The 27,019-nt window shown below is 36.7% G+C and overlaps 1 protein-coding gene across 8 annotated transcripts in view; it reads right to left on the minus strand.

Annotated features, from left to right (window-relative positions):
* Nucleotides 1–27,019, minus strand: part of LOC107219232 (trichohyalin) — a 68,131-nt gene that overhangs the window by 27,080 nt on the left and 14,032 nt on the right. For 4 of the 8 annotated variants that reach the window (XM_046746400.1, XM_046746403.1, XM_046746402.1 and 1 more), the window contains exons 2-4: nt 14,985–15,134; nt 9,929–10,025; nt 4,598–4,653 (exon numbers count right to left, since the gene is read on the minus strand). In XM_046746400.1, the coding sequence (XP_046602356.1) occupies nt 4,598–4,653; nt 9,929–10,025; nt 14,985–15,134 (303 nt within the window). Of the gene's footprint in view, nt 1–1,110; nt 1,248–4,597; nt 4,654–9,928; nt 10,026–14,984; nt 15,135–27,019 lie in introns of those variants that run through there. The other 4 variants (XM_046746398.1, XM_046746401.1, XM_046746404.1 and 1 more) reach the window with 2 other exon arrangements.

The following is a 27,019-nucleotide window of genomic DNA, read 5'->3' on the forward strand; positions in this document are numbered from 1 at the left end:
GTAAATACCCTGGTAAAGAAAATGGCAATAATTAATTATGCTTCTGGAATTGACAGATGAAAAATTGGAGAATAGTAAATATAAAAAAAAAAAAAATGTCATTAAAATTGAATGAGTTTAATAAAAATTGCCTAATTTTCATTACCAAATTATTAAAAACTTGTGTCATTAAATCATAATATTTGCCTTGTTAGGTGTTGTAGGTGTAGGTAAACTATTGATTAGTTAATTATTGTGTAACTCTTGTTAATCGGGTTAAATATCTGTAAACGGCGAAACATCTGCGCTTCAAACGTATTAAAAATGCGATATAATCAACAAAGATGCGCAGAGTTATGCGGGTATGTACAATTATTAAAATGTTTATATTGATTATACACATGTCTGCAGACTATCTAAACTATATATATTCCGGTACTCGGTAGAGAAGAACGCGGCGACGTCGAAAAATAATCGGTACGGTATTAGAAAATCAATGAACAAAGAATAAATTAACAAATAGGTACGTCATTCAAGTAACCGAACTTGACCGATAACTGAATTGAACTGAAAAACCGAAGAGGCAAATAATTTTTGCTTCTGTTGCGTGGTGTTGTAAAATTGATAAAAGAAGAAACGAAAAGAAAATATCAATCAATCAACAAATTAGTTAGCGCATACCAGAGCTGTGCGATTAATCGATCAGTCGTGAAATTCGTTTCATTGTTATTCCGATTGAACGGTTCATAGAAAGTGCGATCAAACGAACGTCCCGATGAATCGATTAATCGAAAAAAACAATCGATCGGAAATGCCGATTGATGAATTAATCGGAATTTGTGATTATTCGATCACTCCAATAACCAATGCATTAAAATTCCGCTTAATCGATCAATCATATCGTATACATTTTGCACATATAATATATAAACAATCATCGATGGTCGCCGCGTTCCGTTTTCGGGTATTCTTTCTCTCTTTCTTCGAGCTTTCGATTTTTTTACAACGATTCACCGCGTATTCGTCAAGTTGCATGGTTTTTTTCTTTTCTAATTCTTTTTTTCTTTCCAAATTCACTATATCTTTATTTTTCTCTTTCAATTCTTTTTCTCGCTTTAATGTAAAGTGTACCTGGTCAGTCCTCCGTGGAAGGGACTGGGCTCGCAGTTCTCTGGGTGGCAATTTTTGGTTTTGTTGAGATGTCGGTGTGAGTGAAGAAAAGGCGGATGCGGGCGATATTCCTGCGAGGGTCGCTATCATCTTACCACCTACACATCCAAAGCAGCTCATTCCACGCATCCGAACAGCGTAATCGTACATTTTTCCAATTTATCTTTTCTCTCTTTCTTTCTTTCTTTCTTTCTCATGTCAATTTTCAATCCATTCTCAACGTTTATACACCGAGTGCGTATAAATGTTTTAATACTTTTCGTACGATGTTTACGCGCGTGTGTGTGTGTGTGTGCGTGCGTGCGTGTTTTTTCGATTTTATCTTTGTCCCTACATTTTCCTTTCCTTCGACGATACTTTTTCGATTAAATTTCCTGCTACGGATTATATGTCACAGTTAGCGAAACGATAATTAAATAACAAAATATGTTTGTACGTACGATAATAAAAAAAAAAAAACAAAAAAATATGAAAAAAATTATACAAGTTTGTGTTGTTTTTTCACATGCACAGCCAGAAACACCGGAATATAATCTCCGGAAACATTTGCCAATTCCGATTGTGTCTTTCATTCTCAATTATTCCCACAGCGTCATTTTAAAACGCTACGTTCTTTTCTCTTCTTGTTATAAATATTTGTACAATGTGCGTGAAACGTGCGCGAATAAAATGGAGTACGCACTTTCTTTTAGACTTTTCGTTTCCCTTTCAACGTCAAACATGTAAATCGCAACGAGAGAACGAAAAAATAAAAAAAAAAAAAAATTTTAAATTAAAAAATTTAAAAAAAAAAAAAAAAAAAAAAAAACAACGGAGCGCTAGACAACTTGTGGTGGTGGTGTTTGTGGTAAATTTGGATAGACGAGACGAAACAGAGAAAAGATTGCACAGTAAAAATGTAGAAATAAAATAGTAATGGTAATAATAACAGCAACAAAAACAACGATAATAATAATAATAATAATAATAATATTTCATCGCGTGTCACACAAAGTATAATTTTCGTGTAACAATAACAATCATAATAACAACAATAATGATACGTGTATATGCACGAAATTTACGTGAGTATATAAAGTTACGTAGATGGATCGGAGCATTTAAAAAATTGCCGGGGGGTGGGGTGGTAATAATACCACCTGTATAAGCCTGTTTGTGTGCGCGTGTGTGTGTTTTCATTTCTCAAACACTCGTGTGCTGTTGGTTTATGCATAATATACATATAATATAGGGTATATAGTGATAATAAGAACGTGTTATATTCAAAGGATAATCATTTCGGATATATGTATAAATATCCTCATCATGAGCGACCAATAAAGATCGTTCGTATAATAATTCGGATGCCACACAAAGCCACGTTGACTCCACCTAAAACCTAACAGGCTACCAGGCGCTCTATTATATGTATAGTACAAAAATGCAGGATTTAATGAGATCGGGTACGAAGAGAAAACAATGGTAAATCTGAAAAACAAAAATCAATCCTAACGGTACCTATAAAAATATATAAATACGAATCCAAAATAATTTACACGTATTATATATTCATATATATATATATGTATTTACAGACACGAAGTAAGTGATTTGGAAAAAAAGAAGAGAAAAAAAAAACAAAAACTTTTCACCGGACAGATATTTTTTCAAGCTTTCCTTAGTTAATTTTTATTCCAGCGATTCTTTGGTCGTTATTGAAAAAAATTAGCAAAGAAGGAAAAAGGATAACGACACTTTTCAAATTTCTACCTTTTCCCGGCTTTCGTTTTGATTAAAATGATATTAACAATTCGTTAACATTCACCCCAGGGGGCGAGATACTGACTTCGTTATTTATGCAAATATATTCGAAGATCGATATTCAGATCTCAGAACCGACTTTATTAGACGCAGGGTCTGGAGTTTTGTTAAAAAAAAAAAAAAATAGAAAAGGTGAAAACTATTCGCTCGGTAAATTAACGTGGCCGTATCATAGAATTTTAGAAATGCGGAACGATAAAATTAAAAAGAAAAAAATCCTAACGACTTTCTTACGAATCAGTGAAATGAATCTGTTTACTTAAAGTATAAACAAATGTTTAATCGATTCGAGTATTACTTCGTATCTGGAAATACAATAAGCGTAGAGAAAATGAGAATATTAATAATGATATTTAGTTACCAGAGTTTAATGTTGAAATTAGAATTTCGATCCTAAGGGAAGAATTTTTCTTCAATAATTGCGTACAATCGTCAAATTATGCGTAGCTACTATCTTTTTTCACACGATTTTCTGTAGAGATAAAACAATAGTTGTACGAGGAGGAAGGATGAAAGAAAGGAAGGAAAAGAGAGAAAAAAAAAAAAATTAGGGAAACGATTCTGTTGTTGAACCAAGGTTTTCGAAAAAGCGACACTTCGTTAGATCTACATGATAAATATACATATATACTGATAATGATAATGTATATGCGATGTGCGGGCATGAATTATGTATGATACACATAGGCACTACGACTTTTTATTTTTTTCATCCATGACTCCCATCATATTTTCCAATATCTCACCTGATATTTTTTTCCGATCTTTCGATCAATTTTCAAGGTACAATAAATACATTTTTTTCAAACAAATTCTGAACAATGTTACGTGCAACCCAAACAAACGATCGAAATAAAAATTCTTTAAAATAAAAAAAAAAGTATGACTCTGACGAGAAACGCAAAACAAGATTGATTAACCGATCGAAATTTCGTTTCGATAGAATCTTTCGAGCGAGGTGAAATACGAGAAAAAATTACAATATGAATAGAAAAAAAAAAAAAAAGAAAAAAGAAACAAATTCTACACGTTGTATTTCTCTAATACAGTGGTGGAATTTTTCAGCGACCTGAAAAACGAATAAAAAAAAACAACGAAAAGATTTCTCAACGTTATAAAAGAGAAAAATATCAATGATGTCGACACAATGATCGGAATCACAGAGAGCAATTAACTACGACAAGCGACTATTTTTTTTTTTATATACACATACAATCAAACATTGATCAACTTTCAACGAATGTAATAATCATAATAATGATAGTAGTAGTAGTAGTAGTGGTAGTTATAGTAGTAGTAATAGTAATAATGATGATGATGATGATGATGATGATGACGATGATGATGATCATAACAATAATAATAACAACAGTAATAATAATAACGATAACGGTGATAAGATGGTCGGTTGATTAAAAAAAAAAAAAAAAAAAAAAAAATAAAGAATCGTACAGATATGTGTATACATATATAATATATACACATATACACATACGTATTACGCGTGAGCGCGTGTCGTAAATAATTCACTCGCCTGCGCAGCAATGTATGTGTATACAAGTATATTATATGTAATACAGTTAAATGAATGAAATGTATATATATGTATATATATATATATCACAGGTAGAGAGATATGGTTAAGAACCTGCTTCTGCGCCATGGATTGCATCTGCTGGAACATAATCCGCTCCTCTTCCTTGCCTACAACAATAGAAGCCAATTCGCTCTGACAACGTTGCCATTTTTTTTTTTTTTGTTTTTTCTTAGTTTTTTAAGAAATTTTTCGTCTAGTTTCGTGTTTTAAATGCGATTCTTTTTTCTTGTGTGTTTGAGAAAATTTTACCGCACGATGACTGCACACCGCCTAAATTTTGTCCCTCTTCGACTATCAAAATTACCCTTTTACTGACCACCGTCAAGTAATTTTACAACATACGTTACACGTCAACTCTCAATGTATATATGCATGTATGGCAAAAAGTCTTCATCGAGTAGAAAATTAAATTTATTCTTACACATTCGTTGTTGTACGCGTGAAAATAGGATACAAAAACAAAAGTAAACAAAAAAAAAAAAAAAGAAAGTAACAAAGAATATACATGAAACGTGTTTATCCTGATAAAGTAAAAACGAAAAGATACGATTAATTATACTTGTACGATTTAATACGTCGATGAAAGTAAATATTTGCGTTTAGATCATTACAAAAGAATAAACAAAAAAAAAAATAAATAAATAAATCGTTATCGGAATTTAACACAACGCAACGCAATTTCGTATCACAGGTGCTCAAGTTTTGTTTCTGCATTTGTCGATTTTCATCAACCTTGCAGGATTATGGACAAAAAAAAAAAAAAGAAAAAGATCTCGGGAAATATTATACAGTTTGCCGATAAGGTCGTGTACGCTACGTAATATAAGGTAACGAATAGACGGATAGATAAAATAAAATGGGCATATAAAATGTGCAAAGTTATGAGAGACGATAATGACGGAGAGACACGTATAAAGTGTACCGTAGTAACAGCGTGTCTCGTGATCGTCGAATAGATGATCCTAAAATCTTATCCACAGAATTTCTGAAAAAAAAAAAAAAAAAATGCTGGAGTGATAAATGTTAAGAGGGTAGTAAGGAAAAGGAAAATAGAAAAGTGAAGAAGAACAAGAACACGGAAAAGAAAATGAAAACCATAGTAAAGCACGTATCGACGAAACGGAAATAACACAAAGCTCTGACCACTGTATTGTTACAAAGTGTTGTTACATGTGTGACAAGTCGAGTGTTGACGTTGATTCGATTCGAACTCGTCGGCCTGCAAATTGGTTTTTTTTTTTTTTTTTTATCAGAGCTTTTTTTTTCCATCTAAAAACTTTGGTCAGACACAAAGATACCAGAAATAAGCTGCCGCTGATCACTCCTGCCGCTCCATTCATTTACTCATTCATTCGTCAATGTTTATGGATTATGCGGTGGTGAAATGGTGTCGTTTCCTCCTACTAACAGTTGTGATTTCAGGATATAGCCTAAGCTCTAAATATTCGTATATACCTGCGGGTGTACGGTTTTAAAGGAGTTTGGTCGGCGAAAAATCGATACTTTTATTAAACAAATAACGAAATTGTCGCTCGCAGAGTATTTGTCAAATTACGATATTCGTAAGCTGAGAAGATCTCTTTAAAATTACCGTCATTATAATCAAAAATTAACCTTTCGAATCGATTCGAAATGGTTAAAAATCTAATATATTTGTTCCTTTTCAACTCTATCGATAGGCCATTTTATTCGGAAGATTATTTTATACAAATTCGTTGATGTGCGTTTCTTTGCTTGTTTTTTTTTCCCCCCTTTCGTTTCGTCACGTTGCGTCGACATCGTTGGATATTAAATTTTGTTGAAAAATAATATGAATAAACGTTTCAAAGACTTTGTCGAAAATTGATGTCCGTAAGCTTTTTCTCATAATTACAGAGTTTTCCATCGTTGTATATTCGAGGTGATATAGCTAAATGAATTAACGAAGAATATCGATTTTTGGCCAATCAATTTTCTTAACGTAACTATTAACGAGTAAAGATATGAGCATACAATTATGATACGCAATTGGACGGGAATAGTTATACACATGGGAATAACAATAACCTGTAACAAAATCATGTGAACAGCAATAACGAAATAATAGTGGAATAATAATTGTGTAAAATTTAATCCTTTTTCGCCTATCTCCAATTGATTATCCTTTTTTTTTTTCACTCACGCGTTTTTCTCTCTCATTTTTCAACAACACAAACACCCTTCAATCCTTGAATTACGGTAGTGAGTAACAATAAATGCAACGTATTTAAATACACACGTAAAACCTGCAAGTAAATATTTTTCATACAAAATCCAAAACGACGCGGTTCTGTATTTAGATTATCAAAAATTTTTCTTCTTCTTCTTCTTCTTCTCTGGTAACCTTGCGCGTTGTGAAAATATAAAAAAGACGATTAAAAAAAAAAACTAGAGTAAATAATTTAATTAAAAAATAGAAGGAAACGAGGTCTCGCTCTGAATCATACGTCATTTTTATTTTTATACTTGTTTCACGAACATCAGTTTGAGTGTGTTTAAAAAATCACAAGTTAAAGCCGAGTCAATAAAAAAAAAAAAGAAAAAAATTAAATACTTTTGTTCCAAGTTTTTCACGGCTCGTAATAACGTGTGAAAAATTCTTGATAAAATTGAAAAATTTCACTCAGTCAACCGTTCACCGAGTTGTCGTGGAATGCCCCATACATTATACCCCGTGCAATGACAACGCGCGTGGGTGGGTGTTTTTGCGAAAATACCCGAGGGCTTTGAAAGACGGTAAATCGCGATTCTCCCGCTTTTGTCTCCGCATGCCGGTCATCAGGGTAAATACTAGTTAGTGTTTCACCCTTAAACTCGTCGAGGTCGGGTTGACGCCAAAGTCTAGCTGCGAAACGTGATGGGACTGTTGGTTGGCTGTTGCGACCTAATTCCCTGTCTCTTCTTGCCTTATTTTATCTTATCTTATCTTCTCTTCTCATTCCCGTCAAGTATCTTCCTCTACCTAACCGCGTATGCATGCATGTGTGAACTTTTGACGTAGAAACGAAGCTGTACGTATGTCAAAGATGGCAGGTAAATTCCCGGTTGCGTAATACGAAATTCTTGAAATATCTGGAGGGACGTGGACGCCATTCCCATCTCTCTCTCTCTCTCTCTCTCTCTCTCTCTCTCTCTCTCTCTCTCTCTCTCTCTCTCTATATATATATATATATATATCTGTAATATCAATTCAACTACACAAACCGCAGGTTTCTAACTTCCCGGGATTACTTTGTAATATTTCTTTTCGCTTTTTTGCTATTTCCGATACTATAGTTAGTAGGATTGTAAAAAATGTTATGTTTAAATAATAATTCTAGCAGCGACAGTCAACGTGCAAGTTACAGTTGTAAACTTCAAAGCAAGTTTAATTAATTTTCTCAAATTTTCAAAGACAATTTATTACAATGATTACGCATTGATTGCAACAAGCCTGAATTATCTTTCGCAGTATTGAAATTTTTTTTTGTTTTTTTTTTTTTTTTTATCACAATTCAATTTCTCGCGACATTCCGATTAAATTCAGTAATATTTTCGTCAACCGGCAGTCGGAATTTTGAATTTCTAACCCAACCGAAACATGACGTTCGTAAATGGTACGCTTGCGAATTTCATTAGAGAAATATCTAGGTTAGAGTAGACTAACTAGATACGCGGTGCAGTTTTATTCCGACTCCTCCCGGCGTCTGGTGTTTTAATCTAATTGCAGGGAAAAATACGAGCTCTTATGCCATGCCGCATGAAAATGTCCTCTGCAATTTCATCTTCCCTCCTCAATTCACTTTGCTCTCTTCACGGAACGTAACACATATTTTCCACCGGACACGCTCGCGTAATTATACGAATATTTCATACGGATATTATCGCTATTATCCTATCGCACAAAAAAAAAAGAGAAGAAAATAATGTTAAAAAAAAAGATACGTCCGATATTTTGCAACTTTCAAATTACTTTGAAGCCGTTCAATTTGCCAGGTTATAAAAAAAGCTTTGCTCTTATATCGTATACATGCGTATACAATGAACGGTTTAAAATTTGAAACAACCCGACTTATAAAGTTGCAAAATAGCGAAAAACTTTCCTCAAAAAATACAAGCTTAATCTGAGGGAACGAGGCGATGGTGACTCGAATTCTTAAAATTCTCGGTACAATTTCCAGGCGCTGAATTTCAAGTCGGATGATTCTGCAAAGGATTTTTGCACACTTGTTTTAAAACGAAAAATTCATGAAAAAGGTTTTCCGTTTTCAACGAGAAGTATAATTGTATGGGAAAAACTTAAATCCCTTTTGGTAAAAAGAAAATTAATGGGAAAATCAATCCTGTCACTGGTTAATTATTTTTTGTCTAATCATTGATCAAGTATGATATTCGTGTCTGACGAGCAAACAAATTGCATTAGTTAAATTTTTGGATGAAAATAACTGATTAATATAAAACAGAGTGTAAATATCACGGAAGATTTTAAATCTTGGTTAGCTTTAATAATAATATATTAAATTATTTGATACACCAAGGGCTGAAAACTCGGGCGATTATGTATGTTTACGCGGAATATTATTAATGTTATTGTTGTTGTTTTTTGCTTCAAATTATCGAATATCGCGATAATTGGCATCGATGCGTCTTTACGATAAAAACGTAATAATTAAGCAAAAAGACACGAAAGGTATAATTTTTTTTCTACAGTGTACAAAAAATTACCAACCACGTTGTTAATCAAACGATACCTGCGATATATAACCTCAAGCGTTATGTATTATAAAATATGACCGAACGTTTAATTAAAACAGTCCAAGTACTTTGCATATTTCATTTCTTCACAGATATAATTAATAACAAAGTTTTATAAGCAACGGACATATTACGTATAATTCCGTCTAACTTACAAAAATCACACAGTCATTACACAGGATATTTTTTTCATTATTCACAGTTCTTCTACGAGTAGTTAATAAAATAAACAAAAGAGCGAAACCTTTGTTCGAATACCTTCTCTTTTTTTTTCCACCCTCTTTAATTCAATATTTCACTTTCTACAATATCGGCAAGGTTACCAGAGCGTCGTTTTGTTTGAAAAATAACGGTATACGCAAATTTGCAGACGCCGCAAGCTGATTAAAAAACAGAAAACAAAAAAAAGAAAGTAAAGCCGAGACACTTTTATACCACACACATACCGCGATATTATAACTCTATTCGAATTTATATACTTCATGATTTAATTGTGACGTAAGAAAGAAACAAATTCAATTACGTTTTTTGTTTTCATTTTAAAACATGTAAAAGTAAAATAAAAAATTAGAAACAACGTACGTACACATTATGTGTAATAAGATATAATTCTTTTTACAAATTTCTCACCCATTCCTTTGTTCTGGAGCATCTCCAGGAGCTTTTTAATACTTTCGTCTCTCGCCTGGAGGGTTTGCTTCTGAGTTTCTATCCTCAATTCAAGCTCCTGAAACAGAAAGTGAAGAAAAAAAAAAATTGTTGAATCGAATTCAAGAACCCTCCCCCCTCCCCCCCAATGTATTATCTTGCTGTACAAATATTGAGATATTGGTCGAAGATTATTTGGTTCTAAAAAAGAACTTCAGTGTAAACTTCAGTTGTGTTCGTTAAGATTGGCGTTCATCGGCTCATATAAGAATAATAATAAAAACGATAAACTTAGCAGGTTTGAAACTTAAAAATTTTTGGAAGCATCGTACATAGTTTTGACGAAAATTTATAGACCCGCTCACATCGAAGTTTTCGCTAAATCAACGACATCCAATGAACGAGCATTCATCCTCGAATCCTCAAAAATCTGACGAATGAAAAAATAATTCACTAAAACAAGTTTTTCCGAATCCATGTGAAAAGCCATGAAAACGTCGCAGCATCGAGTCCGTAACTCTATTGTCACGTCTTGTTATAATTATCGAGGTGGTTGGTTACGCCTGGAATGAAGAGGAAGGGAAGGTTAATAAATTTATCGCCTCTCTTTGACGGCGTCGAAGCGACGACGGGTACATAATTAGGTGTTACCAAAATTGGTTAAGGTCGGGACTTTCGACTTTCCCGAGTTTCCGTGGAAACCGCTTGTGCAGGTAATTTGGCGACATTGCATTTATAACACACGATCCTGCTGACCATCGACTGCCGGCGGTTTGATCGTCGTGATTTACGATCCATTGTCGGGACAATGTACAATACCGACAAGCTCTGCTGCATGATCAGGAAATTAGGAATCGCCATTGGCGACTCGTGGAAATTACACTACGAGTGATTAATCAACGGTCGATGACGGTAACTACTGATTGTAAGTAGAAACGCGCGACTGGCAATTCGTTTGTTCATAGTTGAGTTCAAATTTTTCTTCGACTTTGTTATTTACAACCGAAAGTTCATGATTAAGTTCTCGCTTTCAATATCAAGCGTCTTTCGTTCGTTCGTATCAGTGAACGGTCGGCTTTCACCATTTTTCGATACGTAATGGGTCTCGACAAGGCACAAGTCACAGTAAAAGAAGACTTGTATCGAACATTTGTTTTTTACGATCTGTCAGATTTGAATCGAGCCATGTGAATGTCGGATACCGTGTACATAGAACAACAATGTTCCTCAATTTCTCTCTCACAAATCATTCTCATGCTCAATGTCTTACAGCATCTGGTACGTGAAATAAATTCATCGAAGTAAAGCGAGTACCTGCACTTGTTACACCTTATAGACTTTTGGATGAGCGAAGGTATTAATCAACGCTTCGAAGCGAGTTTAATACAATTGAATACGATATGAAAAAGAAGTTGGTTCACGATTTCAGGTGAAAGTTAACCGGTAGTATCTAACCGCTGGTTCTGTTCAAAGGCTGGCGTGTAATGTGAAAACGAAACTTGGCCAACGCGATACGGAAAGCGGAAAAAGAAGAAGATAAAGAAGAAGTTTAGAATCTTGACAAGGTAATAAGCGATGATGATCAAACGAACAGCGAAAGTTCCCACAAGGTCTGCATAATTTGGAGGACAGCCAAAAGCCGACCAGTTGCTCTCTCTCGAGTCAGCAGCAGGGTTTTGCACGTTGCAGATATACGATCGTGAAAACGAGTGCAACGGCTGTTTCCTCGTCGTCTGTTCCAACACGCTGCAGTCTGTGCAGATTTACTCGGTCTGCAGCTGCTGGATGCCTTTCACCATCAGCCCTCGTTTCAGAACTAAAATTCGACCCTTCGCTAGAGTCTTTAGGGAGTATTCAACAGCGAAGGATATACCGTGCATTCGTTGGGTTGGGTCAGGTTTTGGGTGTGAACCAAAGAGAGTCTCCACTCCTATTCGGAGACCGTCTGCACGCCTATTAGACTTTCTGCACATAGACAATAAGCACCTAAATTAATTAAACCTTGAATAAAATCGATCGTTTTGTGTATTTTAACGAACAATTGTTGTTTTCGACTTCATAGATGTTTATCGTAGGCTGTAACTCGTCGAGAAAGACACGATCTGTAAAGACAAGTCTATTGGACAACAGATTAGTTGAGAATTGAGATCAAGATTCTTTGTCACTCCATTTTCGTAGGTTCAATAAGTTGACGAAGAACAAAGTAATCGATACCCAAGTATTTCATGTCTCAGTCAATTTACTCAGGGTTGAAAGCTGACTTTGACTCGTTTATAAGCAGCTACATATCTTTTTTGAAAATCAGTATTACGGGAATTCAACGACTCGTCTATAACAGGTATTTGATTTCAATCAACCTTTCGAATCCATTGCACCGCATATCAAATTCGTGTCGCTTCGATTTTGGAAGTAAAATTTGTAAACCAAATGACACGTGATACTAATTACACTTCCATTGAAATGGTTTCAACGACAACTGCTGAAGTTTTCCTTTAGACGATTACGAACCCAACGAATGGCCTAAAATAGTGGTCGAATAGCGATGAAAATTTTATCGATAATCCCTACCGAATCCGATATGATCATCGTGGATGTGAGCAAAGCTTCTTGGGGAGTTTTTCCGCGACGAAAAGAAATTCGTGGATAAGAGTGCGATATGATGTTTCATCGGCGTGGGATTTGGACTCTGAGAAGGATTACTCATCGATTCGTAGCAGACATCGAGGAGGAGGATGATAGGCATCAAAGAAGGAAAAACGACCGGGTAACGCTTCGAGCGAGTCTCGTCCCTTGGTGTACGCAGATTGGAGCACGAGGACGAAAATAGACGATGTCATTTACCCCGGTACTGTTTGGGATCCAGAAACTTTGTTTATTTCCGTGCCTCAAAGCTGCGGGTTAAACGTTCGGCAGGCGCCTACGCGAATAAAACTAAACAAATACATAGCACGACGAAAGGGATGAGAGGGTGGACGGGGTGGGTATGTGTGCAGGTTGTCTTACGACACCGTGTCAACACCATGTGACGTTTATTCAAGCCCAGGTAAAACAACTCTCTTCGTCACTGCCCGACTGACGTTATTTCTTACTTTCTTTATCTTTCTTTCTCTGCCTGCCTAACCTAACGTAACATAACTTCGCCCATCGCCACCTCCTCTTTTGCCTCGATGAATTTTTTTACAAACATCAGAGTGGATGGAAAGATTGTGAAAACTATCAATCCATGTATATCCGCGCTTTATTGCAAATGATGACGAATGTTTGATTTATAATTCAACGAATTGTGAATGGAATTTTTCGTTCTTTGTTAGTTATTGGAAAGTTATGACGGTGAGTGAAAATTACTATCGTTTGACACGTTGCAATTATTATGAAACATAACGTAGTACTACAAGTTATACAAGTCATTGGTCTGACCATAGTTGTCGGTACTGCATTTTCTGCATGATGACAGTCTTTTGGTTTTTCATGAGGATGAAGTTAGTAAGCTTACTTTTAGGACGCATGTGCGGGAAAAGTCGTTACTTCGCACCCTTAGCAATGTCCGAAATTTAGTAAACCCATGACAAAACGAAACATGATCTTATTTTGAAAAAGCATTTCGTCAAAAGTAATTCTAAAATTGAGAAATAACGAGTTTTTTCATGATGTTTCGTTACGTTAACGTTACTAACTTCAACCTCATCGATGCATTGATACCACTTTAGCGTTACACAGATGTTATAGTACGAGTGATCATGTCAAATTGTAGAAATAATAGTAAACTTACGCTAAATTTTCTATGGTCAGAGCGACAAAACGAATTTTCATTTTGTGCCGAAAACTAGTTTAGTACTATAGGTATAGTGTTTAACCAAAAAGGAAATCAGAAGCACTTGACATGAGTTGGTTATAATTACAGTTGCATGAAAATTTGCGAGTTAGAAATTGAATACTTCCATTACAATGTCCAGATTATTTTATGTTATAAGTTCTAAAGTTGTAGTATATCTTTCCCTTTTATCGAAGCAGGCAAGGAGCAGGAGTTCATAAATAACGATGATAATAATAATAAAAAAGAAAAAACTAATATCGCTTTTAATCCAACAAAACCAAACCGAACGACGAACGTCGACCTTACACAGAAACTTTCTAAACTTCAAAAGGAGCCACGGATTCTTTCAGTTATAACAAGCTACGGGGAAAATCGATTTACATCCATTTTTATTAACGATTTCGTTCCGCTTTCATTGTATGGTAAACTACGGATATTGGAGGAGCTGTTTCAACGTCCCAATGTGACGTACATAAAAGAATCAATCGATCGATTCACCCGTACACAATACACATGCAAACGTGATTTAAATGCGTAACATCGCAATTTTTTTTTTTTAAATATATTTTTCCAAAAAAATTAAATTACAGTCGATTTAAATATCAATAATTTTATATAACGCAAGCGTATTTTACACGTTTCTCCACGCGTGTTTTCCGTACACAAAGTATCGGTGCCTACGACGGTCGAGTGAGTATGCGAATGCGCATGCGCGGAGTATTGAAAACACTACTTTTAAGTCCTAGGAGTTAAATGTTGTCTTTTCCGTACTGCGCGCATGCGCTGTTGCGAACAAATCTGACATTACGCAACCCTAACCTCAATTTCGTGCTTCGTGAAAAACCGCGCAACATGCTCTAATTATATAAAAAATCGTGTACAACAAGAAGGCAAAGGCATTTTTGCCTCACGATTTCGCAATATTCGTATTCGGCTCAACTACGACTCGTATTGCAAACTCGCGCTCGGCCCGAAAAGATCGAGTTTGCTTCCTTGTTGCACAATATACTATTTCAATCTCGTCACAACGACGCTGGTTGTACGTTTATCTTTTCTTTTCTTTTCTTTTTTTTTATCAAGCCAATGCCCGACCAGCTTGAAGGATAGTAAAAGGAATCTCGCATAACAACGGCAGTGAAAATGTTATGTTTGTTTTTTTCCTTTTCATCCGGGCTCCGATTGCAGGCTAGAAAATAAAAATATAATGCTGATGCAAATTCTTACCTTAATCGTGTCGCGAAGTATTACTATTTCACGAGTCAGATGCTCGTTTTCATTGAAGAGAACTTCCATCTGCTGCTGCATCTCAACGCTGGGTCCCCTCATCCTCAATCGAAGTTCCTCCTCAAGTTGGCGAACCATCATACTTTGTTTCTGAAACAGAAACGAAAACGGTAACGGTGAGTTACGGAATTAAAATTTAATAACAATATCGTTACAGGACCAGAAGTAATTGCGCTATACTTATATACAATATTTGACAAACTTGACGCGGAATGAAGATAACATGATCTCATTCTCCGTCTACTTCACCCCTTCGATTGAATGAGAATTACTGACACACGAGACCTTGCTTCTCTCCAAATTTCATGACTCTGGGTCAACCCTACAGGTTTTGATTTCATCAAAATATGACACAAATGGCCGTATCTTTCGATTGCGTTGACTTAGAAGCTTGACTTTTTTACACCTCCAAGGGACAGCAGACCTTAGTATTTGACATTAATTTCAACCTGATACCTCAACCCGTTCCTGAGAAAAAGTGTCATAAAAGACAGACGGACGGACAACGAAGCGATCCTACAAGGGTTCCGTTTTTACCGTTTGAGGTAGAAAACCCTAAAAGTAAGAGAAAATGGAAAAAAATCTAATACTACCTGAAGGTACGGCAAAAATTTGATTTTCTTTATACGCACATACGTATATCGGTGAAAAGATTTTCGTTCCTTGTGTAATACAATATATTACAAATGCGGTGAATAATAAATATACCTACGGATGTGTAGAAATAATATTTTTCTCCCCCCCCCCCCTCCTGGCGACAGTTTTTGAAATAAAGCGAAGAGAAGGAATACACGAGTATCGATCTCCTCGAGTGAGTTTGCCACCGCTCAAGGATCCGATATACCTTCTGTTATATCCCGAGTTCCCGAAGAGGATTAGCGAAGTTTTTGGGGAGCCAATCTCTCTCTCCGCTAACCTGCCGCGGGCGAGGCTAAAAATTGCGTACCCGACAATTTGGCGTGTATCGAAATGCCCCATTCTATGTTTTCCCGTCGGACACTAGGATGTGATTTTACGACCGATGTAATTCTACCGTACAATTTTAAATAGAAAATGAATGTAGCGACAATATTTTCTGTTATAATCTACAAAGGTCAAAACCGCAAAACATTGCTGCGTAAATTCGTTGTTTCCATTTTTTTTTTTTTTTTTCAACGTGTATATATAAATATGTAATATATTGTAATTTGTTTCGCCACAGATTGAAAATATTTTTAAGCTAAATTTTCACCGGTCGACGCATATGATATATTTAAAAATTTTTTCACCGTATAGGAATTTTTATACGAAACGTATAAACGATTTTAGTATGTTTTCAAAGAAAATCGCAAGTTTGACTCGCATTTCCTCGTACATTTGTCGAAATCGACTCGTACACACCAAATTCCCCAAATTGTTTATTCGCTTCTTGTTACTTCGATAAATTAAGTCCAACAGAAATCGAAAGAACATGTAATTATAATTGTTCGTCAGGACTGTGTATATAATTGCTTAATTTACTCTCATCATTTGTTCAAATCTCACACTCTGATCTACCAGATCATTTCCTCGATAATCCAAATCCAGTACACGCAACGTATATACCGTCAGTTTCGAGTTATCCCCGCAAAAGTAAAAAAAGAACGAAACAAAGAGAAAAGCGCGAAGAGTAAAAGCTCCCGCGGATTTGAAAGTCTAAATTACAAAAAAAAAAAAAACGCAATAGAATCAAAAACGTTGATACAGAAAGTCAGCCTCCAGAGTGTAAATAAAGAACAGAGAAATAAAAAACTGTGTAAGAAAATCTCCCGATAGATCCGATTGACCCAGTTACACGTCGGCAGCGGCTGTTTCCCTATCTCGAGAGGACTCGGTCGGTTTGTGACGTCACGGAAAAGCCACGCCCGTACTTTGGCAAGCTCTCTCGCTCTCTCCAACGGGGATTGACCGGCAGTTTCGTGACGTCATTAATCCCGGACGTGCGACATGCGGATACATCGTACGTACGTACGCGTGCACGTGTGTATGCGCTGCACGGGTAATACCATGCTACACACATGTAAAACTAATCAAAGACCAGAAGCGGCAACTCGGTACGGCGTCTGACCAAACTCCCTGATTACTACTTCGTCGTGCAATCGGGCGGACGTCCCCGCACGCCGTTTTATAATACCAACTTTTCGTAATACTGTTACTGTACCGAAAGTGGAAATGACGGCAGTAATAGGGAAAAGTAACGGTAATAGTAATAGTAACAGTAATAGTAATACTGGTAGCAGTAGCAAAGGAAATAGCAATATTAATAGGAGTAGTAGTGGTGGGAGAACAGCGATTACTTTATCATATATGTAATACAGATAAGTTGTTAGAAATAAAACAACAACAACAACAGTAATAATAATGATAATAATAATAATCGAAATTATGAATCGAAATTTAAAAATTTGACATCAGAATTTCGAATCAGTAACTACGATAATGTCACCCCAGTATTTTCCGGAAGCAATTCTGAACAACACAAAATTTTTTCCCACAGCACACATCGAAGTGAAATGGAAAAAGAAATCCTTTCTATGAATACGTTCCGAATATCAATAATGATTAGCCATAAACTGATAGGATGATCGATGAATATATATATATAATAAAAATGATGTCTGTAAAACGTTCTTCAATTCTGAAATAAAGGGTTAAGAAATCAATTTTTATTATTTTAGAACAAATATGTTGTACAGTATTAAAAGAAAAGTGTAACGCGTGCGATATTTGTGCGATTTTTTGGGGCGGAGCTGAAGTTCCGAATTTGAAAAGTTCCGAAAGCGTCTGATTGCGAATTATTTGGGGGGGGGGGGGGGGGGGGCGAAGCTTGAAGTAAGGAAATCAAACTTTTACGAAACAGTAAAGTTTCGAATGGTAGGAAAGCGGACAGTTCAAAGTTCTGAAATGCGGGATTCCGAAAATTCAAGTTACGACAGAGCAAATTTTCGAAAAGTAAAGTTCAGATGGAGCGAAATTCCGTGAAATAAAGTGTCGATAGAGTAAAATTCCGAAAATTAAAATATACTCACACAGCGTGGTTTAATAAACGAGTGGGTAAAAAAAAATGAGCAAAACTGAAAATCGGAACGACCAGGATTCCGAAGGTAAAAATATGAAAAATCCAAAGCAAAGAAAGATCAAAGTGGTGAAATTTCACCAAGCCAGAAATTCACAGAATTGAAAATCTTTGATCATTCGGAATTTCGATGTTTCAGATTTGTAAATTTTCTCACTCTCGCACTTTCGGAACTTCGACTCGTCGGCATTTTGTCCTCTCGAAACTTTGAGCTTCGAGCAAAGGACCATTAAAAATTTCGAGGTTTCGTCAAAGTTCGATTTCTCCACTTTAAATTTCGCCACCAATAAATTCCTGACTCGGCGCTTTCGGTACTTTTCAAATCCGGAATTTCAACCCCGCCCCGATATTTTACATGTGCCAAAACAGTGCAACCACCGCAACGGAGATTGAACGTACACTTGGCATATAACATGCGATGGGATATAGTTGATCGGTAATAGGATCTCGTCTTAAGAGGGGCTTCGTTTTTCCGCCGGTACGTCTTATCGAGAAGCGATATGTACATACGTAACACACTCTCGCGATACACATATAACAACTTACATAAAAGCTCTCAAGAACTGGGCTAAGAGGAGGATTTTCCTCCTTTCTCGGACAACGAGTATAAGTAATAACGCATCTTCTTGTCGATTTTATAACAGTATCTAGATGCGGTTTACGTGAAACGTCGACTCTTGTTATCACCTATCGTCTTGAGAAGGAAGATAAATATTTCCCATAATTTATATAATTATAAATAAAAAAAAAAAAAAATGTAAAAAGAAAAAAAGAAAACAAGTAACGCAAGGAAGGGAAATGAGGGTGTTTTACGACGAGGCAAACCGTTATGAATCAAACTGCGTTAGGTGAGCGACTTGGAAAGTCTCTTTGAACCCCCAGGATAAGGGAAACATTTTTATCGCGACCCGGGTTATGTACAACTATATACATTTATGTAAATGCGTGCATGTGTGCGGATATAGGAACTATGAATATATACTACTATAGGAACGTCGAAATCGAAAAGTATGTAAGGACTTGAAATATGTGGTTGGAAATAGAGGAGGTCCAGGTCGAGAACAAACACAACTGATTGGCTCGATCTGTTCAGTCTCAGCGCAAACTTTGAGTTTCCTTGAACCACTTACTTTTTTTTATCTTTACTCCGGTCGATTTTCAAATTGTTCAAATATCATTCGACAACGATTTCCGTACAATTAATTCATCTGGGATAAAGCAATCTGTATCGGAGTAAGGTGGAGGAAAAAAAAAAGAAAACTGACAAGAACTTTAACAATTAAAAGTTGTGCAACTTTTTCGTTCGCGATTAGATATTTGTAGGATATTTTCTGTTCAATAAAAAAATATAACGCAAAATGTTCGACTCGCAAATTGACAGATATATAAGTATGCAAGAAATATATCATCTCACGGATTCTGTGATCGTATTCAAAGAAAATTTCTAAATCGTAGCGTAAACCGTAACAACAAGAGGAACTCGCGTAGCACTTTTGACGCGGTTGCGTAACGACACAGAATGGTGGTTTTTTTTTTTTTTTTTTTTTTACTTCTTTCTTTCATTTTTTTTTTCCACTATCCGGAGGGTCGTCGAGTTTACAGGATTAGCCAGACACGAACAACATCAAACCCCTCGTATCTTCTTTGTTTAAAGGCCCAATTGCAGTGGGCGACCTTTGCCTTTCAACGAATCACGAATCTAATTACTCCCAGGAGTTGCTGTCACGTTTGACGGCTGTCCTCTGTACAAGCTGTACTGTTTGTGAAATAATATGAATGCTGGTTTGCTTCGTTTTTTTTTTTTTTCTGTTTTTTTTTTTTTGTTTCTCCACCGCCCCCTTCGGGAAAAGAAAAAGAGGAAAAACAGAGAGGTAGATATTTTTATTTTATTTACCGTTTCCTTCGCTTCTTGTGTAATCAAATAAAATGAGAAATATGTTATAAGTCTGAAACTCGATGTGATGTAATACGAGAATTGCTTTCAAAACGAATTACACGGTATCAACTCATGCGGAAAACTATAACGCACGCCAGAAATGCTTACGTCATATTATACGTACTACGTAATATACGTAATATACATATATGTATACACAGAAAAGGTAACCTTCTTATATTTAATTTAAATAGAAATAAAAAATCATGCATGTATCATATGTATACTTGACGGTGAGTAAAAAAAGTAGTGATCGGATTAGCTGGAGAAACAAAGCGTGTTAAACAGATTGAAAATTGATTAAATTTATTCAAGTACCTATAATACTCGTTATAATAAAAGTTACGTTTGATATTTTAGGGTGTAAATTTCTGAACTTTACGCACGTTGTTTATCGTAAAAATGAATGTTGGGATTTTTGTAAATTTGGTACATGGCGTGTCTCAGGAAATCGCAAACTCGACACAAAAATGTCTGATGCATGAATTTTCAAGGTAATCTTCTCTTTCCCTTCCAAAGATACGGGATGAATGTGACTGATGTAAAATCGAGTGAAAATAAATTCCAAACGATAGAATAGCGAAATAAAAACCAAACAAGTTTAGCTGTGGTAAATAAAGATTCGATGAGTTCAAAAAAAAAATACAGTATGGAAAAAGAAGAAAAAAAAATAGAACAACAATAAGCAAAGAAAATGAGCAAGCGAATTTTCACCAAAAGAACTCTGCAATTATATCAACAAGTCTGTAAAAAATCCCACACTTATAATCTGCCTTTCTTCTTTTCGACTAAGAAGAAACTGTAACATCCAACTTCGACGAATCAAAGCTCATTTTGTTGTTGTAAATTGATTATCCAGAAGTCGATAACCGCGACTGAAGTACGCGACAACTTTTCAGTTCGCATGTTGAAAATAAGCATAGCTGAATTCCATATCATGGATGTAGAAAACGGACTTGGCCAGGCGTCCAACAAACCAAAATTGACAATTGCTGCCGGGTTCGTCGTACCCGCAGACATAATCGATCTATTTCTGGCACCATGAAAAGCATTAATACTGGGTGTAACATGTAACCATGCAGCCGTATAAGAGAAGTTGTCCGAAATTGCAAAGCGAAGAGCGAGGCTCGAGTCTCATCCAATTCCTGACCCAAACAGCTGGTAGAATCGACTTTTGTCCAATAATAGCCGCCTCGCTTAGTTTCTTCTAATCAAACTGGCGTCTAATTCACGCGGATTTGAGCCGCGGTTTATATACGTTCAATCAAAAGTTTCATATACCTTAATTAACAATTTCTATTAACCGTGGTTCCATTGTTGTTATTCTTCTCTTGGCTGGGTAACAATGAATTTTTTTTTTTTTTTTGCTTTTAATTACCCGCGGTTAGAATACCGTAAAATTAATCAGCCGGACCATGACCAAAATCAATTAACTTCAAATCCGCCATCGAATCTCAGACAGTATAATTATATTGAGTTTTTATGGCTTGTATCCTCAAATTATAGAATAAATATCGTAAGACTAATGGAAAACTTACATTTCGACGATCTTGAGTACGATGATTGAATTTTTTTTTTTTTCTTTTCTACAACGTGTCGAAAAAGTATTCACCGCATGCAGCGATTTATTGTTCTTTGATCATTACAATTTGTTCGTTTACAGGCGAATAATGAAACGAAAAAAATGTCTCTTCGTTCTAAACAAAAGGCATTCCATTTATAAACAAAATCTGTACGAAATGAAAAAATAATAATAATAAAACAAAACTGGCGGGAAGGATTTACGTAGAATATAATCCGATAACAAGTGAGAAATCACTTTAAGAATTAGCATATTTCGGCAATATTTTCTTATTTTCTTATCACGAATTATAATATATATGCGAGAAGCTAAACATACCTCGGAGTTTTCACATTAGCATTCCACAGTCGTATAGAGCATATTGCTGTAAAGCTTCCTCAGAGCTCAGGAAATACGATCGACGTTCATCCCAACTAACGGGGTACGAATTGCGAATATGACGAGTTGGTAGTAGGTATACATAGGTATACATATAGTGAATAAACGTTAAACGAGGCGATTGGAAATTGGAAATCACCGTCGACGATTAATTGGACAAAAGACTTTCGGTGTATAATTTTAAAGACCGGAAAGAATGAAAGAAGTTGAAAAGAAAGGAAAGAAAGTTGAAAAGATCTAGAGCATAGAATTGAACGCGATCGACAGATGCGGATATAAACCTTACGAACAGTGGGTTCATCGGTTATACGTACTCCACGAATTATACACTGTGAAAAATTTCATTTTTTATAGCAACTAGAAAAATTGAGTAAAACAGGTATCGTTAATAAAACTGTTTGAATATTGTTGGAATTACGAAAAACGAGCTACGCCTAACCATTTTGGTTATTGCAACGCAAAATCAGTTTCTGAGGTTTACTCTACTTTTTTAGTTAAACAAGGCTTTAACGTCACTTTATTGTCGCACGAGCATTAAATTTCGACAACGGTTACAATAAAATATAGCAAGAGTGATCGTAATGAGAAAGAATAGTAACGGATACCAGACTTTCTAGTAACAGCTGGAAAACTAATTTTCATTTTCTACCTCGAACTGTATTTTTCGATTGTAGTAAAAAATGAAAATAGTTAAGGACTGAGCGGTAACTGGAACTAAAAATTTCTCTCACAATAAGTGTACAATACCTAAGAGGCAAAAGCGAGAACGAGAGAGTTTCAGGGAAAGACAAACGACACCTTTAGATTCGGTAAACCTTCGTTTAATCAAAGAGATGAGGGTCTAGAAGAAACTGTGGTAGAACAATAGCAAGAAAATAAGGGTATAAAGGGTAAGAGCAAGGGTACACAGAGAGAGAGAGAGAGAAAAGGTGGAAGAAAATGGTCTCGAAGATCACAGCTATGGCCGTTGGAGTAAACAAGGAAGAGCCAGTGGAGGAAGAGTAAAAGGACAAGGGGGTGGTGGGTCAAACTTCATGAATGAGATCCCGCAAGCTCGCCGGTTGTGAAAGGGCGAAACATGCCCGCGTCACACGGCTTTTCCGCAGGGTACGGATGGATGGATGGATGGATGGAGCAGTCGGCCCTGGAGGGTCGATATCGGCATCCGAGCAAGGGGGGATTTGGCCTCCCACCCAGGGCGCAACTAAAGTTCCTACTTGGTGTAGAATTGAGCCAAGCCTGCATCGGCAGGCGAGAAATCAAGCAGAGATCAAAATCGCGCCCTAGCCGATGCCGAAAGCCTTGACTCTCCAAGACTTAGATCATATCTGGGCCTTGTACCTGTAATGAACCAACCTAGTCGACTTGTTTCACGATTTATCGCAGCGTCACCCTGACTGTTTACCATATTCACCGGTGCGCGAGTGTCTCGAATTCCGGGTTCAGGAAGCCGTTTTTACTGACTCCATTTTTCCAAACTTTCATCGAATGTAACATTGGATCTTAACTTTTGAGCCGAAAACTGACAATGAGGAAAGAATCTTGACGATATACTCGGAAGATTGAAAACTTGACAACTTTTAGAATATCACGGTGATGATTCAGATACTTTCCCATTTTTCGAGTCAATTTGACGTTTATCTTTGTTATATACTTCGTTATAACACAGATCGTAATCCGTTGGAGACCGTTTGTCAAACATATGCTTGAAGTTCTTCCAGTCTGAACAATAAGTATACCTTTTCGATGTACGGATAACTTTAACCATACTTGATTGATCCCATCAAGATACATTATACAATATAGATATGAGTCTATCTAACTTGTATCAGGAGTGTGAAGTAATAAAAGCGACGTGAAATTTTTATTCCTCTTTCGTCGTCCGCGTGTCTTTTAAAACCGAAACGATCATACAAGGATAACTTAGGTAACGAGTGGTTCCTGTATCGAAAAATGGTCAGCAATGTCCGTTTACTCTAGTTTCAAGTTCTCATGGTTCCGGCACATCTCTTTTCGCTAGTTCCTGACACACGATCAGTTCTACAACGACCTACAGTCGTAGTCATTGACAAGATCATCGAGCAGTGTTATCCTTGGGTTTATCTGCTCGAATTCAGGTAAGCTGGCCACTGTTATCAAGTACAAACACTGTCCATTGTCGATGACAATTTACGATGACATCGAAGGTAGTTGTGGTAGCATTTAAGTAACGAAACATAGAAAGAAAAGTTCCCTGCATGGCAGCCTCAGCTTAATAATCAGCCCGGTTTAATACTGAATTTCAAACAAGCCTAGAATTCATCCTAAAAATGGACCCAAATTCTTAGGCAATTCAAAATTGGAATATGATCGAATCAATGAATGTTATGAAAAGAGCAGACAACGGTTTTCGAAAAATTGTACCATAGCGTGATTTGCGGCTACGATTAACGAAGTTTTTTGAAAAAAAAATGTATATCTTTCAATAACAGGTACTTTTGTTCAACAATTGCACGTTCCATACATCCTTGAATCAAATATGTCATGAAATTAAAGCCACATCACGTTCTTTCGATACTAATATCTCTTACGGCCAATTAACAACTGTAAAAATCGTCAAACGATCCGCACAGTTATAAAACGAGAACAAAGTTAGTAACAATCGTAACATCTGACCGTTACGATTGTCCAGAACATCATAACATCACAAAATCATAAAAACCAAGAACATACCAAATAGATTTTGGAAAGCCAACACCTCGATAGTCGTTCCAACATTTCGCAATGACGATTGTAGGTGCCTCTGAGGTTTCGTTACCCCAACTTTACCAACTCCAACCTTGTGATACGTTTCGTTGGTGGGGTTGTGGAGAGAGAAGGATGAAGAAAAAAGTAGAGCGAGAGAGAGAAAGAGAGAGATTGAAAGAGTGAGAGAGTTTAGGCGGGATAAGCGATCGAAGAGGAGAGGCGAGGGGTTGAAACGGTGAGCGAGGGGTGCCAGAGAGACGAGGATGATGGCGGAGGGAGCAGTTATCGAGCGGACGACGAAGAGCCCTACGCCTGAGCCACGTTCCTCTCTTCCTCCACCTCGGGTTCTGATACTCACGCCAGTCGAGAGTTCGCTACTATACGACATTCGTCGGGGATAGTGGAATTCCCTTCCTTCCCACCCCGCGGACGTGCTCTTCTTCCTGTGTTCCTGTGTTCCTCTACATCGACGACGTCCAGGTGCTCTGCAATGGCGGTAGTAATGGTGGGCGGTTTGCGTAGGCGGATGGATCGGTTATACACGTTGTGTAGGCACCACCACCACCACCACCACCACCATCACCATCGTCAGGTATAGAAGGGCTACTCTCCTCTCCAGGATTCTCTCCACCTCCTCCACCTTCTCCTCCTCATTCTATTTTACATATACGTATAGCTACACAAATACCTGTATACATTCTCCTATTTTGTCTCCCTTTCCAACACGTAAAGCGTCGCTCAATTTCCGCCCCCTCTTCCTACTCCTCTAGCTCATCCTCATCCTCATCCTCGTCCTCATCCTCATAGACGTAAAACTCTTTCTCCGTATACACACCAGCCATGCATCGTCGGTATGGAGTAAATTGCGCACAAGGAAAAGAATATCCACGTTTCTACATGGAAATTGTTATACGTGTATGAATGTATGAGTGTGACTTCTAAATAGGCAAAAATAGAAGCGTAGAAGAAATTTGACTACAGGCAAATCATAATCAATCAAATTATACTGGTTCACAAAAATTGCACACGTAAGTCACGACGCTACGAGACGCTTTGAACCAGTTATACTTTGTTAAAAAAAATTCTCCACAACTCTGAATATTACTACAAGTGTGACGCGAGTGTATTTCTAAAAAATAACACATCGTTGATATCCTCCTCTCGACTCTGTCGTATAATAATTATACGTATAACAGTAAAGTTTATTGTACGAGATACATTGATCTAAGAGATTAAGCGACAGTCGATTATTTAATTATGTACCCTGCGTGCAACGGTTCGGGCTTAGAAACGAACGGGAGGATGGGTGAATCGATAATCTTGAGAAAGGATGAAGATACGGGAAATAAACGAGCCACTGCCCAACTGAGCAGAGTTCAGTGAAGCGAACAGTGAAGAAGTTCAGAGAGAGAGACAGAGAGAGAGAGAGACGTTCAAAATGATTAAACTCAAGTGGTAGGTATACTGTTATTCATCCGATTCTATTATTTTGTCAAGTGGAATATTGCGGAGCATTTATAAGTGCGCGGAAGACAAAATTTCGACGGAGTCGATACGCGGAGGGTAAAAATATTAAACAACCTTCCCTCCTTCAAACCCATATCGCGGGAATATTGTTTCTCTTTCGAGCAAAAGTAATTTTCTTCGTCGATTTACAGATTGTCGTTGTAACTGCAACGGCAGCAACGATTATACTGGCGAGATTTTCGCGTGAGATTAGAGCAACCAACCAATGAAGGAAGGAAGGAAAGAAGGAAAGAAGGAAAGAAGGCGCAGCGGGTTATAAAATCGGTACTCAAGTTGCCGCGTGAAGCCTTGTGGAAATATCGTATCGACGTGAGTTAGCCGTGAGTTGCTTAAACACCAAATTTGCGATGTCGAACACGATTTGTCAGCTGTGTAATTACGATAAAGACAACTGCGAGTTCCGCAGATTTTTAAATTTTCAACGGACGACCTGTCGAAATGACATGACCAGTCGTAACTTTTTTCAAATTTGGAAACTCAAATGTTTCGGAAACGCTACTGAACCGTATTATTCTACTTTTATTATACATACTTGGATCGTTTTTCACCTTTCCAAATCGATGTGTCGTGAAAGGTTGAGAAGAAAACGCAATTCACCACTGCAGGGAACGAAAACTCACGCTTATGTGTTGCTAAGTGTTAATTTCTCGAGGGAAGTTGCGTCTTGAATTTACACGTGGTGTGAGACTCGCGTATTTGTATAATACGCCAAGATTAACGACGCCACGTGC

This window comes from Neodiprion lecontei, chromosome 1 (assembly GCF_021901455.1).
Source record: "Neodiprion lecontei isolate iyNeoLeco1 chromosome 1, iyNeoLeco1.1, whole genome shotgun sequence".
In the NCBI taxonomy this organism is placed as follows: domain Eukaryota; kingdom Metazoa; phylum Arthropoda; class Insecta; order Hymenoptera; family Diprionidae; genus Neodiprion; species Neodiprion lecontei.